The 19,777-nt window shown below is 42.3% G+C and overlaps 1 protein-coding gene across 2 annotated transcripts in view; it reads right to left on the bottom strand.

Annotated features, from left to right (window-relative positions):
* The window catches only part of nkd1 (NKD inhibitor of WNT signaling pathway 1), a 104,683-nt gene that overhangs the window by 16,051 nt on the left and 68,855 nt on the right, over window positions 1–19,777 (bottom strand). Inside the window, exons 5-6 of one of the 2 annotated variants that reach the window (XM_080186981.1) lie at window positions 8,875–8,981; window positions 3,640–3,735 (exon numbers count right to left, since the gene is read on the bottom strand). In XM_080186981.1, coding sequence (XP_080043107.1) covers window positions 3,640–3,735; window positions 8,875–8,981 — 203 coding nt within the window. The remainder of the gene's footprint in view (window positions 1–3,639; window positions 3,736–8,874; window positions 8,982–19,777) is intronic. The other variant, XM_080186982.1, reaches the window with a different exon arrangement.

Below are 19,777 nucleotides of genomic sequence, written 5' to 3'. Positions count from 1 at the left end.
CACGCAGACATGGGGAGAACGTGCAGACTCCATACTGACAATGACCCAAGCCAGGAATTGAACGCAGGTCCCTGGTGCTCTGCTAACCATTGTGCCATCATGTTGCACGTGGTAAAGGGGTCAATAACCAGTGGTCATACAGTTAAGGTAAAGAACAGGAGACTTAGAGGGGGTTTGAGGAAAAATATTTTCATTGAAAGGGTGGTGGGAATCTGGAACTCGCTGCCTGAATTTGCTCTAAATATAAAGTCAATGAACTACTCTGCCTTGGTCATCAATATACCATTCAAAAATAATGCAAATTCATTTTGCAAATTAGTATTGGGTAATAAAGAAAAATACCCCTAGCAATTTACAGTTGCTCTGTAGCTCCCATAAAAATGTTATTTCAGTGTTTTGCCTGAACTACATGGAAACATATCAAATGCAGAAGTGTTGGTTATCCTAAATTGCATTAGGTAGACAAGTCCCCAGGGCCGGATGGGATCAATCCCATGTTACTGTGAAAGGTAAGGGGAGAAATAGCTGGGGCCTTAACAGATAGAATCACATCCTCTTTGACCACAGGTGAGGTGCCAGAGGACTGGAGAATAAGCAATGTTGTTCTCTTGTTTGAGGAGGGAAGCAGGGATAATCCAGGAAATTATAGGCCATTGAGCCTGATGTCAGTGATAGGGAAGCTTTTGAAGATATTGAAAGATAGGATATATGCACATTTGGAAGAAAATGGACTAGTTCGTGACAGCTGGCATAGTTTTGAACAGGGAAGGTCATGCCTCACCAACTTGAGTTTTGTGAAGAAGTGACAAAAATAATTGATGAGGAAGGGGCTGTGGATGTAGATTATATAGACATTAGTAAGGCATTTGACTAGGTTCCACATGGCAGATTGGGACAAAAACTAAAATTACATGGGATTCAGGATAAACTGGCTAGATGGATACAGAACTGGCTTGGTCATACATGATACAGAGTAGGGGTGGAAGGGTGTTTTTCAGAATGAGATCTGTAGCTAGTGGAGTTCAGCAGGGATCAGTGCTGGGATCTCTGTTGTTTGTAGTATATATAAATGATCTGGCAATGTGGATGTTCTGATTAGTAAGTTTGCAGATGACACGACGATTGGTGGAATTGCTGATAGTGCCGGGGATTGTCAGAGAATACAACAGGATACCGATGGACTGGAGACTTGGGCGCAGAAATGGCAGATGGAGTTTAGTCCAGACAAATGCGAAGTGATGTGTTTTTGAGGATCAAATTTAGGTGTGAAATATACTGTAAATGGCAGAACCTTTATGAATATTTACAGAGGAATCTGGGTGTACAATTCCACAGTTTCCTAAAAATGGCAGCACAGGTGCCAAGGGACATGCTTGCCTTCATCAGTTGGGAAATCATGATGCAGCTATATAAACCCTTGGTTAGGTTGCATTTGGAGTACTGCCAGCAGTTCTGGTTACCACACTATCAGAAGGATATGAAAGCTTTGGAGAGAGTGCAACAAAGATTCACCAGGATGTTGCCTGGTTTTGAGGGTGTTGACTGTGAGGAGAGATTGAATGAACTGGGATTGTTTTCACTGGAGAGACGGAGGCTGAGAGGAGACCTGATAAAGGTCTATAAGATTATGACGGGCATAGAGAGGGTGGCTATCCAGAAGCTTTTTCTTAGGGTGGAAGTGTTAATTACAAGGGGGCACAGGTTCAAGGTGAGGGGGAAAGTTTGAGAGAGATGTGAAGGGGCAGCTTTTCATGCAGAGTGCTAGATGCCTGGAACGCGGTGCCAGAGAAGGTGGTGGAAGCAGGTACATTAGCAACATTTAAGAGGCATCTGGATAGGTACATGAATAGGGAGGGAATATAGGAATACAGGCCGAGTTTGGGCAGAAGTTTTTTTTAATTTAACAAGGGCATCATGATTGGCACAGGCCTGGAGGGCTGAAGGGCATATTCCTGTGTTGTACTTCTCCTTGTTCTTTGAAATATGGATATGTTCATCCACTCCAATTACTTAGACATTAACATTGCTTAGCTTAATTTTGCAACACCCCGTTGTTCATGCATTTACAGCTACTAGATCCAGCTGGAGTTAGGCATCAGTAGAACTATAGCTTCTAAACAGTATCTTAACGATAGAAGGCTGTATGACGCCTGCTAAGAACTGTCTCCAACTTCTAATAGGTGGCTTCAAGAGCACCAGATGCAAGAAGGGCCACTGCAACTGAGTTCACCCACCTAAAAACAGGGACATTTCAGGACACTCTAACTCTGCTCCCCAACAAAAGTTTCCAGGTATAGCTGAAAGTGATCTCAATTGATAATAGTAAACAGTTTTATGGAGAGAGGAGAAGTCTTAATAACTGTTCACTGAGTCAGAATGAAAATTAAAATCCCTTGAGGATCTTTTTTACGTCATATCTTTAGGTCTATTAATATTTTACATTTTAAAGTTCCTATTCAAGCACTATAAAGCACATTTTTACTGGGGAGCTTAATCTCCTCAAGACAAGTCTAATGGCTGCTGCCATTCATTGGCACATTAAGTAGTCCCACAACACCAGGTTAAAGTCCAACAGATTTATTTGGTAACATGAGCTTTCTGAGCGCTGCTCCTTCATCAGGTGAGTGCAGGATTTATTTCACAAACAGGGTATATACAGACACAAACTCAATTACAAGATAATAGTTGGAATGCGAGTCTTCATCTTGTAATTGAGTTTGTGTCTATATATGCCCTGTTTGTGAAATAAATTCTGCACTCACCTGATGAAAGGGCAGTGCTCCAAAAACTCATGCTACCAAATAAATCTGTTGGACTTTAACCTGGTGTGAGGCTTCTTACTGTGCCCACCCCAGTCCAACGCCAGCAACTCCACATCATTCATTGGCAGGGTCAGGCTGCTATTCATTTCAATTGCACAAGGAATGTTGTAATGGTGGGATATTTTTCTAAATATCTGCGTGTGAAGATTCAGCAGCCCCTTTCAAACAAAATTAACAAAATATCGTTGAAACATGCATGTGAAGTTAAACAGGAACTTGCCTAAAATAATGGCAACATGATATCATATTGACAGGACAATGTGGCCCATTTCCTTATTAATCCCTTTGAATATGTTCCATACAGTAGTTTTAAGCCATGGCTGCTGGTATCTAAAAGGACCTGATAATATATCTGTATACAATTAACAGTTATTCAAGATGATTTATTGAAAACCCCTGGGGTAACGGAGACTAGTTGTAGTGTAAGTGGATTACTCCCTTCACAATGATCGCAGACATGAACCAAAGTAGGTGGAAATGCTACTTCACTGACCACTGTGTGAACCTAAATGTCCTTGTGCGCATCAGCTGGATTTGGGCATCTTATTCACAATGAAAACCACTCAAATGCAGCTGCAAAACCTACAGCGACCTGCTCTGAACCAAACTGACCTCTAATCAATAGTCCATATTCATGCTAACGCTCTGCTTCTACCTTCTACTGTCAAAAGACAGTCTAACCCTTAGAATATCCTACATTAGCATTCACGTTTAAATTAGGACAGGAATGTTTCAAGACAAACAAGGATTTGAATAAATTGACATCTTTGAACAACAGAAGAACAAAAAAGGTTGGTGAGTCATTCATTTTGTTTACCTCACGGGTGACTTTCCCATTGTTATCGAAGTCATACAGAGTGAATGTCCACTCTTGCCTGTTGTCTTCTTCTACAGAAACATCACATTCCAACTCCTGTAAAACGCATTTTAAGGGCTACTTCAGACTTTCTCTCAACATATTGTCTTGATACATTCAGCATGATAACAAGCAGCAAATTTCAGACCATAAGAGAAGGCATTATGTGCTTGAATGTTGTTTAATCAATGCCATGCAACTTTACAGCATTGATATCTTGCCATGAGTAAACATGCAGGTTTGCAAACCATTAACTCAAAAACATTAACTATTTGAGCAATCCTGATAAATGCAGTACTGCTTCTTGATAGATGAAGCAGGATATCTTGCACAAAATAGAGCCAACCTCGTAAAATCAAATATTTATCCAACAGTTTAGTGCAACTTTTTTTTTAATATATGGCAAAATATCAAATCTCTAACAGATTATGTTAAGGAGAATAACATGCATGCTGAAAGAAAGCATGTCTAAATTAGACCAGGGGATATAATTTGATGTTTTTCTAAAACTGGCATTTTCTTCTAATCAGTATTGTACTGATGCTTTATTTTACCTCCTAATTTCCTTCTTCTGAATAGTGATTTATGGCGAGGTAAGGTTCTAAAGAAACTCAAAACTTTCCAAACTATCTAATTTCAGTGATAATTGTTCACTTCTGAGTATTGAAGTGGTGGAGGCTGCCTCGCTAAATATTTTTAAGACGCGGGTTGATGGGTTTTTGATAGGAGAGGGGATTAAGGGCAATGGGGAGAGGGCGGGAAAGTGGAACTGAGCAGCGACAGATCAGCCATGATCTTACTGAATGGCGGGGCAGGCTCGAAGGGCTGGATGGCCTACTCCTGCTCCTATTTCTTATGTTCTTATGTTCTTATTAGACAACATAGAACCAGTTCACAATAGCTCATTGACTGCCCAGATTCTAATCACTGAAAATTGGGGCAGGGACTTGAGGCTAGAGCGTCACCTTTTATACACCGACCCAGGGGTTTTTTTTGACTCATTTGTGGTCAATGGGTGACTTGATTGGCATTTTCAGGATATTACGCTGATCGGATAGAGAAGTATTGCTGCTGGTTGGGGAGAATAGGACAGCAGGGGGTGAGGGGGGGCACGGGGTGGGGGGTGGGGGGGGGGCGTTGGTGGTGGGGAGGTGGCATAGCCTAAAATTTAAGCTGAATGTTTCAAGAGTGAAGTTAGAGAACACCACATGCAAAGGGTGGCAGCAGTTTGGAATTCTCTTCCGCAAATGGTTATTAATGCTAGATGGACTGCAAATTTTAAATCTGAGATTTATAGATTTTTGTTAGTGAAAGGGATAAAGGGTTACGGGGCAAAAGTGAGCACATGAAGTTGGGTCATACATCAGCCATAATCAGATTGAATGGCAGAGCAGGCTCAATAGGGTCACATGGTCTACTCATTTCTGTCATGTTCCCAAGTGGACCTGATCCTGTACTAGGCACAAGTCAAACATTCCCATGGGAAGAAGGTTGGAGGGAGTATTCCCAACCATTCCCTGTGTTCTCCTGGAAGTCAACCAGACCAACAAGCTCTTGAATAAGCAAGTAGTGGGCTTTGTGGCCAAGATGCCTCAGATCCAAGTGTCATGGATCATTCCAGTTACCTGATTTTTCTTTTCTAAAACCACTCTGCGGAGGCGTACACGCGCACAAAATCCAGTAAGAGTCATTGGACGATGATCCTAAGCAGGAAGCATGGCCAATTGTTCTGCTCTTTCGCCTGTGGATGCTGAGAGCATCTGCAGTGTGTCCCTGCGTCATCCAGGCACTGACTGAAGATCGTGCTTCTGGCTTTCCTAGTCTGCATGCCTTAGCTCGATGCCAGCAGTAAAATTACAAGCAGAGCCTTTGACACATTTGCAATAAGGCTTGTTCCCAAATCAGAAATGTTGACAGGGTGGGACTAGTTTGAAATGAAGCAATTCCAGACTTGGATCTGGTGTGTATTTATCTGATTAAGTGGCCAACATCATTTAGTCTGATGTACTCCATCAAGAAAGAAAATCAAGCCAGACTGCCAAGCAGAATTGCTTCCAGAAGGAAGAGATTCCTTTTTACGCCAGTCCATATTAGGTGAATTCAGATCCAAGGTGACAGATAGCTCTATTTGTAGACAGCTGCCAGGGAGGCAAGTAGAGATCAGCATTGTTCCTGCTTTTAGATGGTGATCCCTGTGCTTTGACATGTCAAAGGTTCAATAGCAGGTGAGACTCCAGTTTAGGCTGGTGCTAATGTCGGAATGTCAGGATCAATATCCAGGAACAGGAATTATGCCAATCCTCCATGCCCCAACCAACTAGAAACGGGGTAATCAAAATGTCATTCAAAAAGTTCTTTTCCCACTGGAAGATCCAACTTACAGTCTTCGGACAACTACTTAGGGACTTGTATAAATGGGAATATTTTCCCTCCACAAGCATTAGGAAGTGTTAATGAAAGACATTCTATTACTGCAAAAAACACAATTCCTTAAAAACATTTCACAAATGATTTTTCTCATTTTGGGCACAACTCTGCAAATTCATTTGCCACAGGCGCAAGTCCCGTTATGGCCTCTGACTCCTGCGAGAGGATCATGACGGGATTTTTGACAGCGAGATTTCAGTTTGAGATCTCCCCTGCCCATCACTGGTGATGTAATCTGGTTCATACCCAGAAATGGTATGAATTCAATGAATTTAAACTAATGTTAATATAATATGTCTTCATGCTATTGCTTCTGGCTGTGTTAAATGTGCCCCCCCCATCACGCCTTCAGGAATGACTACTTGTTTTCGAAAACAAAAACTAGTCATGATGACGATGCCAGGGAATCAGAGGTGAGTATAACTCCTGGGTAGTGAGAAACATGGTAGGGCAATGCCCTGGCAAGCCAACCTGGCACCCAGGCAGGTTAGCAGTGCCAGGGGCAGGCCTCTGGGTAGTCCCATTGGTAGGAAGGGGGAGAATTGTGCCTGCATTGAGGTGGAGGGATGGCGGAGACTGTTAGAGTGGGCATGGAAACTTGGGAGGCAAAGCAATGCCCGCACGCCAATGGGAGGTCAGGTCATCCTGATGCCTGCGTGGCCTGGGGATGCCCCGATCAATGAGTGATGGGATGGGAGAATTCCTCTCTGCAGGGTTCGAAGGTTTGGGGTGTCTCCCTTGTCTGTCAGAAGGACCAATTTCCAGGAGGGATGTGGGGGGAGTGGAAGGAGATTTAGCTTTACTTTGAGGGGCTACCTGGATCTCTGTGGGTCTTACCTGCTCTATCAGGCCCCACTCCACCAGAATGCTGGCGTGAAACATATTCTTCCCACACCACCCCCTGCCCTGCATCAATTCTTTTGAACAAAGTGCCAGAAGTCTAGTGAGAAAATATGCTGTGTTTCTGGATGGAAATACACTGGTTTTTAGTCAGAACTTGGCAATTTGCCATTTTCTGGGAAAATTCCACCTCCATCTTGGTGATGTTTTATATTCGAAGTACTGGTCTTACACAATGATACAACTACGGCAGCTGACAGGAAGTAAGATGCCATTGCTCATTTGTTCTCACTGATTTGCACAAAGGAATAACAATTTAAAAAGGAAGTGTGATTGGGATGCAGCTGTCTGACTAACAAGAAATTTTACTCAAGTGTTTGGATTCCAGTCTTCAGTCAGTTCGTATAGTAATTTTTCACCTATGTGATGCTTCACCACTAGCTATTTTCCTGGTATTGCAGTTTCAGATTTATTCGCAGTTCTCAGTTTTAGGATCATTCAGGCAGTTAGCAAAACTTTGCCCTGCAAACGTTTCAGGATGGTTCATATCCGTAAGCACTGGTGAAATCTGTTGAAATGTGTGGAAGAATTCACCCTGAGCATAGTAAAACCCAACAGGTAAAAGACTTCAAGACAGGACACCAGTTTGTATGTCCCTTTTATATCTTAAGCATGTCCTGCTCCACCATTTGGCATAATTATTTCTTTAACATCTGGCACTAATATCTAAATATTCTGAACGTTAGTAGCAACATTTGATGCACCTATGGAATAAAGATATTGATCACAGGGCTGCCTAAAATCTCGATGCCAAGGATGATCTTCAGGTCTGCCAGGATAGAAGGAGCAGTCAAGCCACAAGACCCCCATCCTGGGGGAGAAGAGCGAGGTCAACCTCTTGCCCATAGCCCAAGCACACCCAACCTCCAGGACCCGCTGCAGCCTGGCAGTGGCAGAGGGGAAAAGGGCCACTGGATGTATCCCCTTGAACTCCCTCAGGGCCCAAGGCACCAGTCCTGGGTTTAAGTACCAGGATGTGAGGGGCCCCTGTCTTCAAGCGCGGAGATCTCAGAACAGCAGGGCTGGCCAATGGGTTCCCCGATATGCAACTTCAAGGTGGCTGAATCCCACCTGGCAGATGCTACCAGCACCAGCAGAAAACACTCCTGTTTTCCTGCTGGCGTGAGCACTTAGCCTGAAAAGGGGAGAATGCCCCTCCCAGGTACTCCCTCAGTGCTGCACTGGAGTGTCAACCTTGATTTTTGTGCTTGTGCCCTGGAGTGATTTTGTGATTTAGAGGCGAGAATACTACCAGCTAAGTCACAGTTGACACAGGCACTTTGCTATATTAAAGGTGTTATAGAAATGCATGTTATTGTTGAATGGTTTTTGCAGTGCTCAGCCTGAGGCTATTCCATCTGCAAGCTTTTCAGTAAAAGACTTGCAGGCCATGAGCCTTGTTACTGTTCCAAAATTCTGTCCTGACAGCAATAAAGGGGGATAATTTAAACCTTAGATGATACTATGAAATGGGAAATATTAACTTAGTTGCCCATATAAATTCTCTCCCAATTGTAATTTCCATTGAAGTTTTGCACTTTAAGCCAGTCAAAATTATATCCAGTACTCAAAGCTGACCTGAAGCAATTCTACATTGGTCAGAACCCTCTTCAGCACCTAGAATTTGGCTGCAGATCAGAAGTGGAGGAGCAGCACACACAAACTTACTTTCTTCCCCTTTTTAAATTTTAAATTTGACAATGTGCATCTGGTTGCATTTTGTAAAACCTCCTACAATGAAATAAAAAACATTTCAGCAGCTGAGTTTTTCCCGAAAGTTTGTAACACTGTAAAGAAACCAATGGAAGTCCTTTATCGAGCTGTACACATTATTCATCCTTAACGAGGTATATCTAAACAAAAACTCACTTCAAATTTCAGTTGCTTCTTCACGTCACTTTGACCGGTTCCTCCTTTTTCCATTTTCTTCTCGACTGTATTATTAAATCCATCAGTGTTTTCCGGAGGTAGAGCAACTTCAAATTAAAAAAGAGGGAGGGTCAGTATGTTAACTCGGTCATGATCAATACAGTCCTGATTCACCACAATTTGATACAATGTAGTTTAAATACATGCCTTCATATCAATTCTTAAAACATAACCCTGTGAACAAAATGATAAGATACTATTATCTAAAATGGAAAATTATTCCTAAATGTAGCAAAACTAAATTAAGCTGTCAAACTATTTATCATTTAGGTTTTTAAAATGGTTATTGGAGGTGCTGACTCCTGGTACATGGACAGGTGATTTATTGAAAAGTCGCAGCAGGTGGAGAATTGTGAAATAAGGTGAAGTGTAAAACACTGGGCAGCACAGTGACCCAGTGGTTAGCACTGCTGCCTCACAGTGCTAAGGTCCCAGCTTCAATTCTGGCCTCGGGTCACTATCTGTGTGGAGTTTGCACTTTCTCCCCACGTCGGCATGGGTTTTCTCCAGGTGCTCTGCTTTCCTCCCAAAGTACAAAGACGTGCAGGTTAGGTGGATTGGGCATGCTAAATTGATCCTAGTGTCAGGGCGATTAGCAGGGTAAATATGTAGGGTTACGGGAATAGGGCCTGGGTAGGATTGTGGTTGGTACAGACTCGATAGGCCAGTGGCCTCCTTCTGTAATGTAGGGCTTATCTGGATTCAATAACGTAAGAACGTGACAAGAGGACTAGGAGCAGGAGTGGGTAATTCAGCCCCTCGAGCCTGCTCTACTATTCAATACAATCATGGCTGATCCCATCTTGGCCTCAACTCCACTTTCCTGTGCATTTTCCATAACCCTTCAATCCTTTACTAATTAATAATCTATCTCCTCCTTAAGTTTACTCAGCATCCTAGCATCCACCGCACTCTGGGCTAGTGGATTCCACAGATTCACCACCCTTTGCAAAAAGTGGTTTCTCCTCTAGGGACTGGCTGGACAAACTAGGGTTGTTTTTTCTGGAATGGCAGAGGCTGAGGGGAGGTCTGATAGAAGTCCATAAAATTATGAGTGGCATGGATAAGATTGATAGTTGGAATCTTTTTCTCAGAGTTGAAATGTCTAACACCAGGTGAGAGAGGGCAAGTTCAAAGGAGATGTGAGGGGCAAGATTTTTTCTAAAACAGAGAGTGGTAGCATCTGGAACGCGTTGCCAGGGGTGGTGATGCAGGCAGATAAGATAGGAGCATTTAAGGGGCTTTTGGTTAAGCACATGATTATGAAAGGTATAGGGGGACACTACCAAAGGCAGTTAGAAGGGATTAGTTTAATTTTGCGTCATGTTCGGCACAACATCATGGGCCGAAGGGCCTATTCCTGTGCTGTACTGTTCTATGTTTGATGTTCCTCATCTCTGTTTTAAATCTGCTACTTCTTTTCCTAAAACTATGACCTCTTGTTCTAGATTTCCCCACAAGAGGAAACATCTGCTCCAAGTCTACTTTGCCACTACCTTTATCATCTTACATACCTCAATTATACTTCCTCTCGTTCTTCTAAACTCTAGAGAGTATAGGCCTAAACAGCTCAATCTCTCTTCATGAGACAAACCTTTCATCTCTGGGATCAATCCAGTTAACCTCCTTTGAACTGCCTCTTTAGAGGGGTGATTCTCCCAAAAGTGCTGAATTGGTGGGAAAACTGTTCTAGATCACGACTGTTTTCTCAGTTCAACTTCACACTCGAATCTCCCCACTCTGTGAACTGCAGAGGTCCCACTTGTGAACCTCATTGAAAACACAGGAGGTGTGACCTATTCATGTCTCAGTCTGACAATTCTGGAACTCTGCGCATGTGCAGTGGCCCCCATCTGTCAGTTTCTCTGTCTGCTGGCCAGCTTGATCGCTGGCCAGCCCAGGACCCCCACAGTGCTACCTCTCCTGCCCTCATCATGGCTCGATCGCAGCCCCCACAACAATTCTCGGGCCAGCCCTGACCGCCCCCTCTTGGAGTCTCCTGATGTCCAGCACCCCCCGCCAGCAGTAGCAATTCCACCCCTCCTCCCACCTCCATCCCAATAGAATACCTCCCTCCAACTAGTCCACCCCAATTGCTGTCTTCCCTTCATCCCAGTCTGGTCTCCATGCAGAGTGGCAAGCAGGACCCTGCACCCCCAATGATCACCCTAGGCCTACCCACAGTGGGCTCTGCTCCCTTGGCAGTGCCAAGGTTTCTAGTGCGGTCTGGTCTCCGACTGCTTTCTAGCTCTGGGAGATCTGCATGTGTTCCCGGCACACGCGCAAATCCCAGAACAAGGCCGGCGACACACATCTCCCCCCGACCCGCCAGAAAAGGTGCAGATCAGGATGGGAGAATTGCCCCCTGTACTTCCACAAATAAGGAATCAAAACAGTACAGAGTACCCCAGATGCGGATTCACCAATGCCTTGTATAGTTTCAGCAACATTTTCTTGCTTTTATACTCTATTTCTTTACTGTAAATGTCAAAATTCCATTTGCTTTCCTTATTATCTGCTGTACCTGCATACTTGTTTTCTATTCTTCATGCATGAGAACACCCAAATCCCTCTGCACTGAAGAACCTGAAGTCCATTTAGATAGTAAGTTACCTTTCCATTTTACTGACCAAGACGGAAAACCTCACACTGATCCACATTAAACTCCATCTGTTACATTTTGATCCACTCACCTATCTATATGCATTTGTAAATTTTGCATTTCCTCATTACAACTTACAATGTCAGTTAGCCAGTCTTCTATTCAAGCTAATAAATTATCCCTAACCCAATGTGATCTTACTTTGTGTATTAACCTTGTGTGTGGCACTTTTTCAAGTACCTATCTGAAGTCCAGATATACTACATCTGCAAGATCCCCATTATTCCCTTTTAGCTTTGCCAGAGAGTCATCTGAATTCAAAACATCAGCTCTTTTCTCTTCTTTAGATGCTGCCAGAGCTGCTGAGATTTTCCTGCATTTCCTCTTTTGATCCCATTATCCACTTGGCTTGTTACATCTTTGAAGATCTCTAGCAAACTAGTCAAACACAATTTACCCTTAATAAAACCATGCCAACTCTGGTGGACTGCATTTTGAATTTCCAAATGTACTGTTCTAACTTCCTTAATAATGGATTACAACAATTTCCCAAAAACAAACGTTAAATTAGCTGGACTATAGTTTCCCACTCCCTTTTTGAATAAGGGTCTTACATTAGCATTTTTCCAATCCACATCAAGGGAATTTTGGAATATTACAATGAATAGATCAACTATCTCTGCTGCCATTTCCTTTAATACCCTAGGATGTAGCCATCATTCCCAATGGTTTGTTGAGTACTATTTCTCTATTGATGATATTTGTTCCATGTTCCTCCTTTTCTGTAACCTTTGTATTACCTGTTACTATTGGGATGGTTCTAGTGTTCTCCACTATGAAATTCCAGGCAAAATATTGATTTAGCACCTCTGCCATTTCAGTGCTCCCCATTATTAATGCCCCAGTCTCATCTTCCAAGGGACCAACATTTATTTTGCCTACTGTTATCCTTTTTATATACCTATAGAAGTTTTTGCTATCTGTTGTTATATTTTGTCCTAATTTTCTTTCATAATTTATCTTTGCTCTTTTTATTACTGTTTTTAGTAATCATTTGTTGATCTTTTCCCAATGTTCTAACCTGCCACTGGCCTTTGTAATATGATTTGCCTTAGTTTTCGTTTTTATGTTGTCTTTAACTTCCTTAGTTAGCCACGGATGTTTTTTCCCCTCTTACAACCTCTCTTCCTCTCTGAAATATATTTCAGTTAGAAGGAACTGAATATCTCCTGAAACAACTGCCACTGACCATCAATTGTCCTTCCTGCCCAGTCCACTAGGGCCAAATCTGTCCTCATGCCTACGTAATTATTTTAGTTCAATTCCAAAATGCAAGTATGGGATTCTAATTTTTCACGCTCAAACTGAATTTAGAATTCTATTATGCTATGATCACTCTTGCCTCGAGGATCCTCAGCTATGAAATCATTAATTTTGCTCATTACACAACATCAAATCCAGAATAACCTGGTTCCACAACACATTGCCCCAAGAAACAATCTCTAATACATTTAATAAACTCTGCCTCGAGGTCATCTTTGCCAATTTAATTAACTCAGTCTATGTGCACATTAAAATGACCCATGATTATTCCTGTACCTTTCTTACAAGCTCCAGGTTGCAAAATGAAGATCTCCTTAACATACATTAATAAAAAATGAAAGATCCACTTTTGAATTTTGAATTAAAGCCTATTGATCCTATGTTATTCAGTTCAAGATGGAATTTTCTCAAAAATTGACCAAGGACACGATTCTCCCATTTTGAGAGTAAATGCTCCCACTGGCAGAGAAGTTGGAGTGATTCACATTCTGCTGGCAGAGGTGTTCACAAGACACCCTGCCTATTCAGATGGGCTAGCCCGGCTCCCACATGAAACACACGGATTCTCCAATTCCAGCAGCAAATGATCGCTGGAGTTGGAAATTACCTGAGTGAGAAACAAGCAGGTACAGCTTAAAAGTGCTCTCAGTACACCCTACGGTCACATTATCAGGGATGACAGCAGGAAGCAGACCAGCCCCACGCTTCCTAGATGCACTTGATCAGATGTTGGACACCATCAAGGAGAGACCTACAACCAATACCAGACTTCCCACACCCTGCAAGTAGTCTTACACTCTGAAGGATCCCAATTTCCAAAATGATGGCCTCAGCTACTGGAGAAAACAGTCAACAGTGTAGAAAACCTTGCTCTCTTTGTATGCAACAACAGAAATAAATATCTCAATAGAATACTAGTGAGTTAGCAAATATACAACACTGATTCCCCTATCTTCCCACAGATTGCCTTGTAGATTGATTGGATCGTCCATTAGAAGATTTTTTTCCTTCACAGAAATTCGGACAGCTACACAGTATTCCAACAAATTTCACAAACCTCTGTAACTACATCATTTAGATTTTGGACCTGACCTCAGCATCTTTTACTTAAGTAGGTGATCGAATGCCAAAGAAATGCAAGATAGTGACTAATAGGGAGAGGTTAGTATGAGATATTCAAATATAGCTGGATAGTAGGGGTGGGGTTGGAAATGGACAATCCATTTAGTTAAAGCAATCAAGAATTTTTAGTTCAGGATCTTCCAATGCCAAAAAAAGCCTCCAGAAGATATTGACACTTTTTCACAAACAGAATCTCTGCTGACTTTGACTGACTAAACTTTGGCACTTGAATATTTTACAAGTTTATTCTGTTTTGACATATTTCTTTAAAAAAAGTCACTTTATAGAATAAAGCTCTAATTTTATACGAATGAGTGCCTCTCCATGAATACTGTTTGTAGAACAATGTGAGATCATGAGCCAGCAGCCAGTGGGTGGTGAACTTTTCTTTGAAAGATACTGTAGTTTTTCTTATTAGTTTCAGTGACTTGCCTCCAAAACAGTAGATTTGACACTTCATATGTGAAAAGCTCATCCAATGGTAAAGTTTAAAGCACTGTAAATCTCCAGCAGGCATTGCCAGAACATAACTATCACAAAGCCAGGTAAATGCATCTCTGGACCTACAAAAGTGAAAGTTTCTAATTGCACAGACTGCAGTCAAGGTAAACAATAAAGATCCACTTTCTGCATAGCGATAGCTGCCTGCTCATAATTCAGAGGGTATACTCTCCTGCAAGTCACTGCAAGACTGGTTGAATGAATTTACAATTAGATTCCAAGCCACATTTTGGATATCACACCGTTAACATGAGAAATGAAGGGTGTGTCGTGTGCGTCAGTTTAATGCAATCTCAAAAATCCTGACACTAAATATAAAGTCACATTAGGAAATTCCCTTTTCCACATTTCCCCATCCTGTCCCATCCCAGCCAAGGACATTTTGGGATGTAACTTGACATGCACCTTATAACCTCAGACAAGGAGCTAACTTTCGTGTGACACCTAACAGGTTGAACCAGCAGGCAAATTTAGTCACAGCTCAGCACTATCCCATTCTCAACAGACAAATGTACATGTAATTGAATAGCGATCAGGAGCAGAAACACTGGCTGACTCCCACCTCCCCTAGCCCAGTGACATGGATTAGGAAGATGTGTGTTCAAAGAGACATATTGATCTTGCTCAGAAAATAACACACAATGAGTCAAAAACCTTTTCCCATTTCATTTTTAAACTCCATGCATCTTCATTCACCCAAAATGTACACCTTGAAAAAAGTAGTCTTGCCACCATGGTTATTCAAAAGAATAATTAAAATGTGATCAGCTTGGATTGTCCATCAATTCGAAAATCAAGTGAATGTCAGAATTATTAACAGAAATGTTTTGAGTCTTACTGAGCCCATCAACAATTTAGTTTAATAACTGAAGCTGAAGCACACTTATTTAACAATAATTCACTCATTTTCCAATCAAAATCCTTGGTTAAAGCAGATTGCTGATTCAAATATTAGCCTGTATTTAAAGAGTTCTTGTCAAACCCATCAGCCCTCTGGCTCAGGGATAGTGATATACCTGGTGAGGAACCATTACAGATTAACATTTTAGCACTGGTTTCCCTGCTAGTCCACAGGACGGAACAGAACAGTACAGAGTTATCATGATGGTGTTGTGCACAGCAATTCTGGCCAGTACATGGCTTTCACAGCTAATCATTTGACCATATCCTCTCTTGCAGTTCAATGTTGCTGAGGTTCACCACCTGAAGCCAACCCAGAGACAATGCAGTCTGTTTCTCTGCTTTATACTGGAGTACGTGATGTGGAGATGCCGGCGTTGGACTGGGGTAAACACAGTAAGAGGTCTCACAACACCAGGTTAAAGTACGCACCACAGCGAAAAACTGCACCGACCTCCCCAGAAAACAAACACGGGACACAGTGAACAGAGTACCCTTTGTCGTCCAGTACTTCCTCAGAGCGGAGAAGCTACGACATCTTCTCCAGAGTCTTCAACATATCATTGATGAAGATGAACATCTCGCCAGGGCCATCCCCACACCCCCACTTTTTGCCTTCAAACAACCACACAACCTCAAACAGACCATAGTTCGCAGCAAACAACCCAGCCTTCAGCAGAACAGTGACCACAACACCACACAACCTTGCCACAGCAATCTCTGCAAGACATGCCGGATCATCGATATGGATTACATCATCTCATATGAGAACACCATCCACCAGGTACACAGCACATACTCTTGCAACTCGGCCAATATTGTCTACCTAATATGCTGCAGGAAAGGATGTCCCAAAGCATAGTAAATTAGGGAGACCATGCAGACACTATGACAACGGATAAATGAACATCGCTCGACAATCACCAGGCAAGACTGTTCCCTTCCTGTTGGCAAAACTTCAGTGGTCACGGGCATCCGGCCTCTGATCTTCGGGTAAGCGTTCTCCAAGGCGGCCTTCATGACACACAACAACCCAGAGCTGCTGAGCAGAGACTGATAGCCAAAGTCTGCACACATGAGGACGGCCTCATCCGGGATCTTGGGTTCATGACACACTATCTGTAACCCCCATGACTTGCCTGAACTTGTAACATCTCACTTACTGTCCTGACTGGAGACAATATACATCTCTTTAACCTATGCTTAGTGCTATCTCCACTCGCATTGTCTGCATCTTTAAGACTTGAATAGCAGGTCAGCTGTAAAGACTCACATTCTAATCAGTATTCTGTAAACTGTGTTTGACTTTATATGCCCTTCTCTGATCAGAACTTTCCACACACCTGTTGAAGGAACAGCGTTTCCAAAAGCTTGTGGGTTTATTTTCAAATAAACTGGTTGGACTTTAACCTGGTGTTGTGAAACTTCTTACTGTGTTATACTGGAGTACACAGATATTGGCGGTACGATGGCACAGTGGTTAGCACTGCTGCCTCACAGTGCCAGGGACCCGGGTTCGATTCCTGGCTTGGGTCACTGTCTGTGTGGAGTTTGCACATTCTCCCTGTGTCTGTGTGGGTTTCCTTTGGGTGCTCCGGTTTCCTCCCACACTCCAAAGATGTGCAGGTTAGGTTGATTGGCCATGCTAAATTAACCCTGGTGTCAGGGGGATTAGCAGGGTAAATATTAGGGGTTCTGGGAATAGGGCCTGAATGGGATTGCGGTCGGTGCAGAATTGATGGGCCAAATGGCCTCCTTCTGCACTGTAGGGATTGTGCAGATAAGTTGAGCTGTTAAAGTCTGGAAGGTATTAACGCTGGTTCCAGATTGTCTGTAACCTCTCAATCAGCAGTTAGCTCGCCTAGTTTGGGTGAATGTGGCTTTTCTTGTGGGAAACTCTGGAACTAACGCTACTTCTATTTTCCTGTGCGCAAGACTCAATTGGCCTAGTCTGGCTGATGCCCAGGTGGTGAAGTCATTGTCATGCCATGTCAGTCATGTTCCTTTGGGAAGCCCAGGAAACTTCTGCCCTCTCCTGATCTTGACTGGTCTCAACAAACACTCAAGTCCTCACATCCTGTTTCTTGCTCTTGTGTTTTGTATAATTGGACTACATTTTGATTTCCTGCAGCTCAGCAGAATCCTGGTTGTCCAGGCATATCTGGAGCTTTTCTGATACTATCTGAGCTCATGTAATCTGGCAATATAACCAGTGAATTGTGTGAGCTTCAATTCATGGTTTTAACTATTGATAAGTCACCAACACAGGGAAGTATAGGAATGAGGTAGGAACCCAGCCCCGTGCAGCAAAACACAATGGAGCTGTGTGTCAGCAAATTTGATAACTTGTGAGGTGGTGTATTAGTAATTGTGAATGTTTCTGTCAAAAACCTGTTCCCAAGCTGTCTAATAGTCTGTAGGTGGTTAACTGGCTGTTTCGTATCACTGAGCACTTTTCCGTCTGTTCTTGAAGCGATGTGTTGAGGGTGTCCTAGGCCTCTCACCAGAGGTCTGCTTCATCGAAACGGCTGCTACTGCTACTTCCATTAATGCATCAATCAGCTGTTTACTGCTTACTTGGCAGGTAACTGGGGACGAAACCCTGCTGGATGCAGCCTGAAGACAGCTAGACAGCTGCTTTAGAGTTCTGGTTTAGTGTGATTGCCACCAGGCAGTGAAATCTAGTGTGAAGAGGACTCTCCCACAACTCCCCACCACAGCTGGTGTTACATGGTGAGATCAAGCACGTTGTGAGACTTAAAGCTGCTGATGTGATAAATGTCCTCAGCCACAGCATTATGAAATCCCCAGTTATGTCCAGTAGCTCCTTGCTTGCGGTGTTAATAGTCTAGCCTTCCAACACTGAATGTTTTACATTGAATATCCCAGGATTAACATGTGGTTTCCAAATCAGAGCATTTTCCTGAATAGGTGTCGCAATAGAGAAGTCCCTGATGAACAACAGACAGCCCAACAAACCTTGCCAACTGGAATGATTCCAGGTAAACATGAGCACAGCTTAATATAAGTGAAGTCTAGTCCTGGTCCCGATTTAACCACCAATTTGAATTATTCCTGGTGGTCTATAAAAGCAGTATCTGCCTGGGAAAGGCTAACAGTACTTTAATGAAAAGCCTCTAATAATTCAATCATTATAGAAACACTTGAATTAACATAATAGTCATTACTTATTTTCTATGAATAATTTATCGGAAAGAATTCATGTCTATTATGCAAAACATTAAAAAAAAATACTTTTGGTAACCTGCCAACAAACTGAACAATTTTGTCAGATGAAAGCTGTGGCTGATGAATTAGGCACACCCTTAATTTAATAGATATCCAAGGGCAATCCTTGGCTTGCAAGACTGATAAATGCTCTGGTGACTAACTGTGGTAAAGTTTTAGTTAATTTCATGGTGTATAGCCTTGAGGTGCCAGTGCAAAATCTTGATCATTGATCCTTGGCATTAGCAGTTGTTCCTATACAAAATTTGTAGCTATAAAGTCATAACTTTTTAATTTCATTAAATTTACCACAACTTCTTTTCCACACTTGGAATAACACAGATTGCTTTTCCCATACAGACAATTACCAATATTGGCCCCTCGCTACTTTGCTAGCTTCTTACCACCAAAACAGTCATCTTTACAGCTCTTTTAATCTTCCTTTTCTATTCTAATAAATCAACACAATTAACAATAACTTGCATTTATATAGCATCTTTAATGTAGTAAAATGTGCCAAGCTGCGTGACATTCAATCTGGTGATCTGAGATTGCAAACCCGAGTGGGGTAGAATACAAGCTCCATTCACCCTACTGAGGTAGCCACAGTCCAAAGATGTGCCATGCTAAATTACCCCTTGGTGACCAAGGATAGGTAGGTTGGGTGGACTGGCCATGGTGGATGCATGGCGTTGCAGGGATGGGCAGAGGATGGTGGGTTTGCTCTTTCAGTACGTCGGTGCAGATTTGATGGGCCAAGTGACCTCCTTCTGCACTGTTGGGATTCTATGAAAGTGCAATATAGAATTTTCAACAATGGCTCCCAAAAAAGCCTTTACGTTTTTTTTGAAACAAAAAGCAATCTTAGAAGTATGATTGTTTTTGTCGTCAACATCACAGATATGTTGACTTGTGATACTTGGTAGATATGTAGACAAGTGTACAGATGGAAGAAATTACAACAAACCCTCTTTCAAACACTATTACATTAATGTGTATAATAATTGTTACTTGCTGTCCGCTTTAATAATTCAATGGTGATTAGTATATAGAAATTACTTCAAATGAAAACTTGACAGAAAATTGCTAAATTTCACAACAGGCATCTGATGATTAAAACTCCACTTTTTGCAATGATGCATTAAACCTTCTCCCCAAGCTAGTTTT

The sequence above is a fragment of the Carcharhinus amblyrhynchos genome, chromosome 4 (assembly GCF_965287045.1).
Source record: "Carcharhinus amblyrhynchos chromosome 4, sCarAmb.v2.hapA, whole genome shotgun sequence".
Lineage (NCBI taxonomy): Eukaryota > Metazoa > Chordata > Chondrichthyes > Carcharhiniformes > Carcharhinidae > Carcharhinus > Carcharhinus amblyrhynchos.
This window is presented reverse-complemented; position numbering and strand designations above follow the sequence as displayed.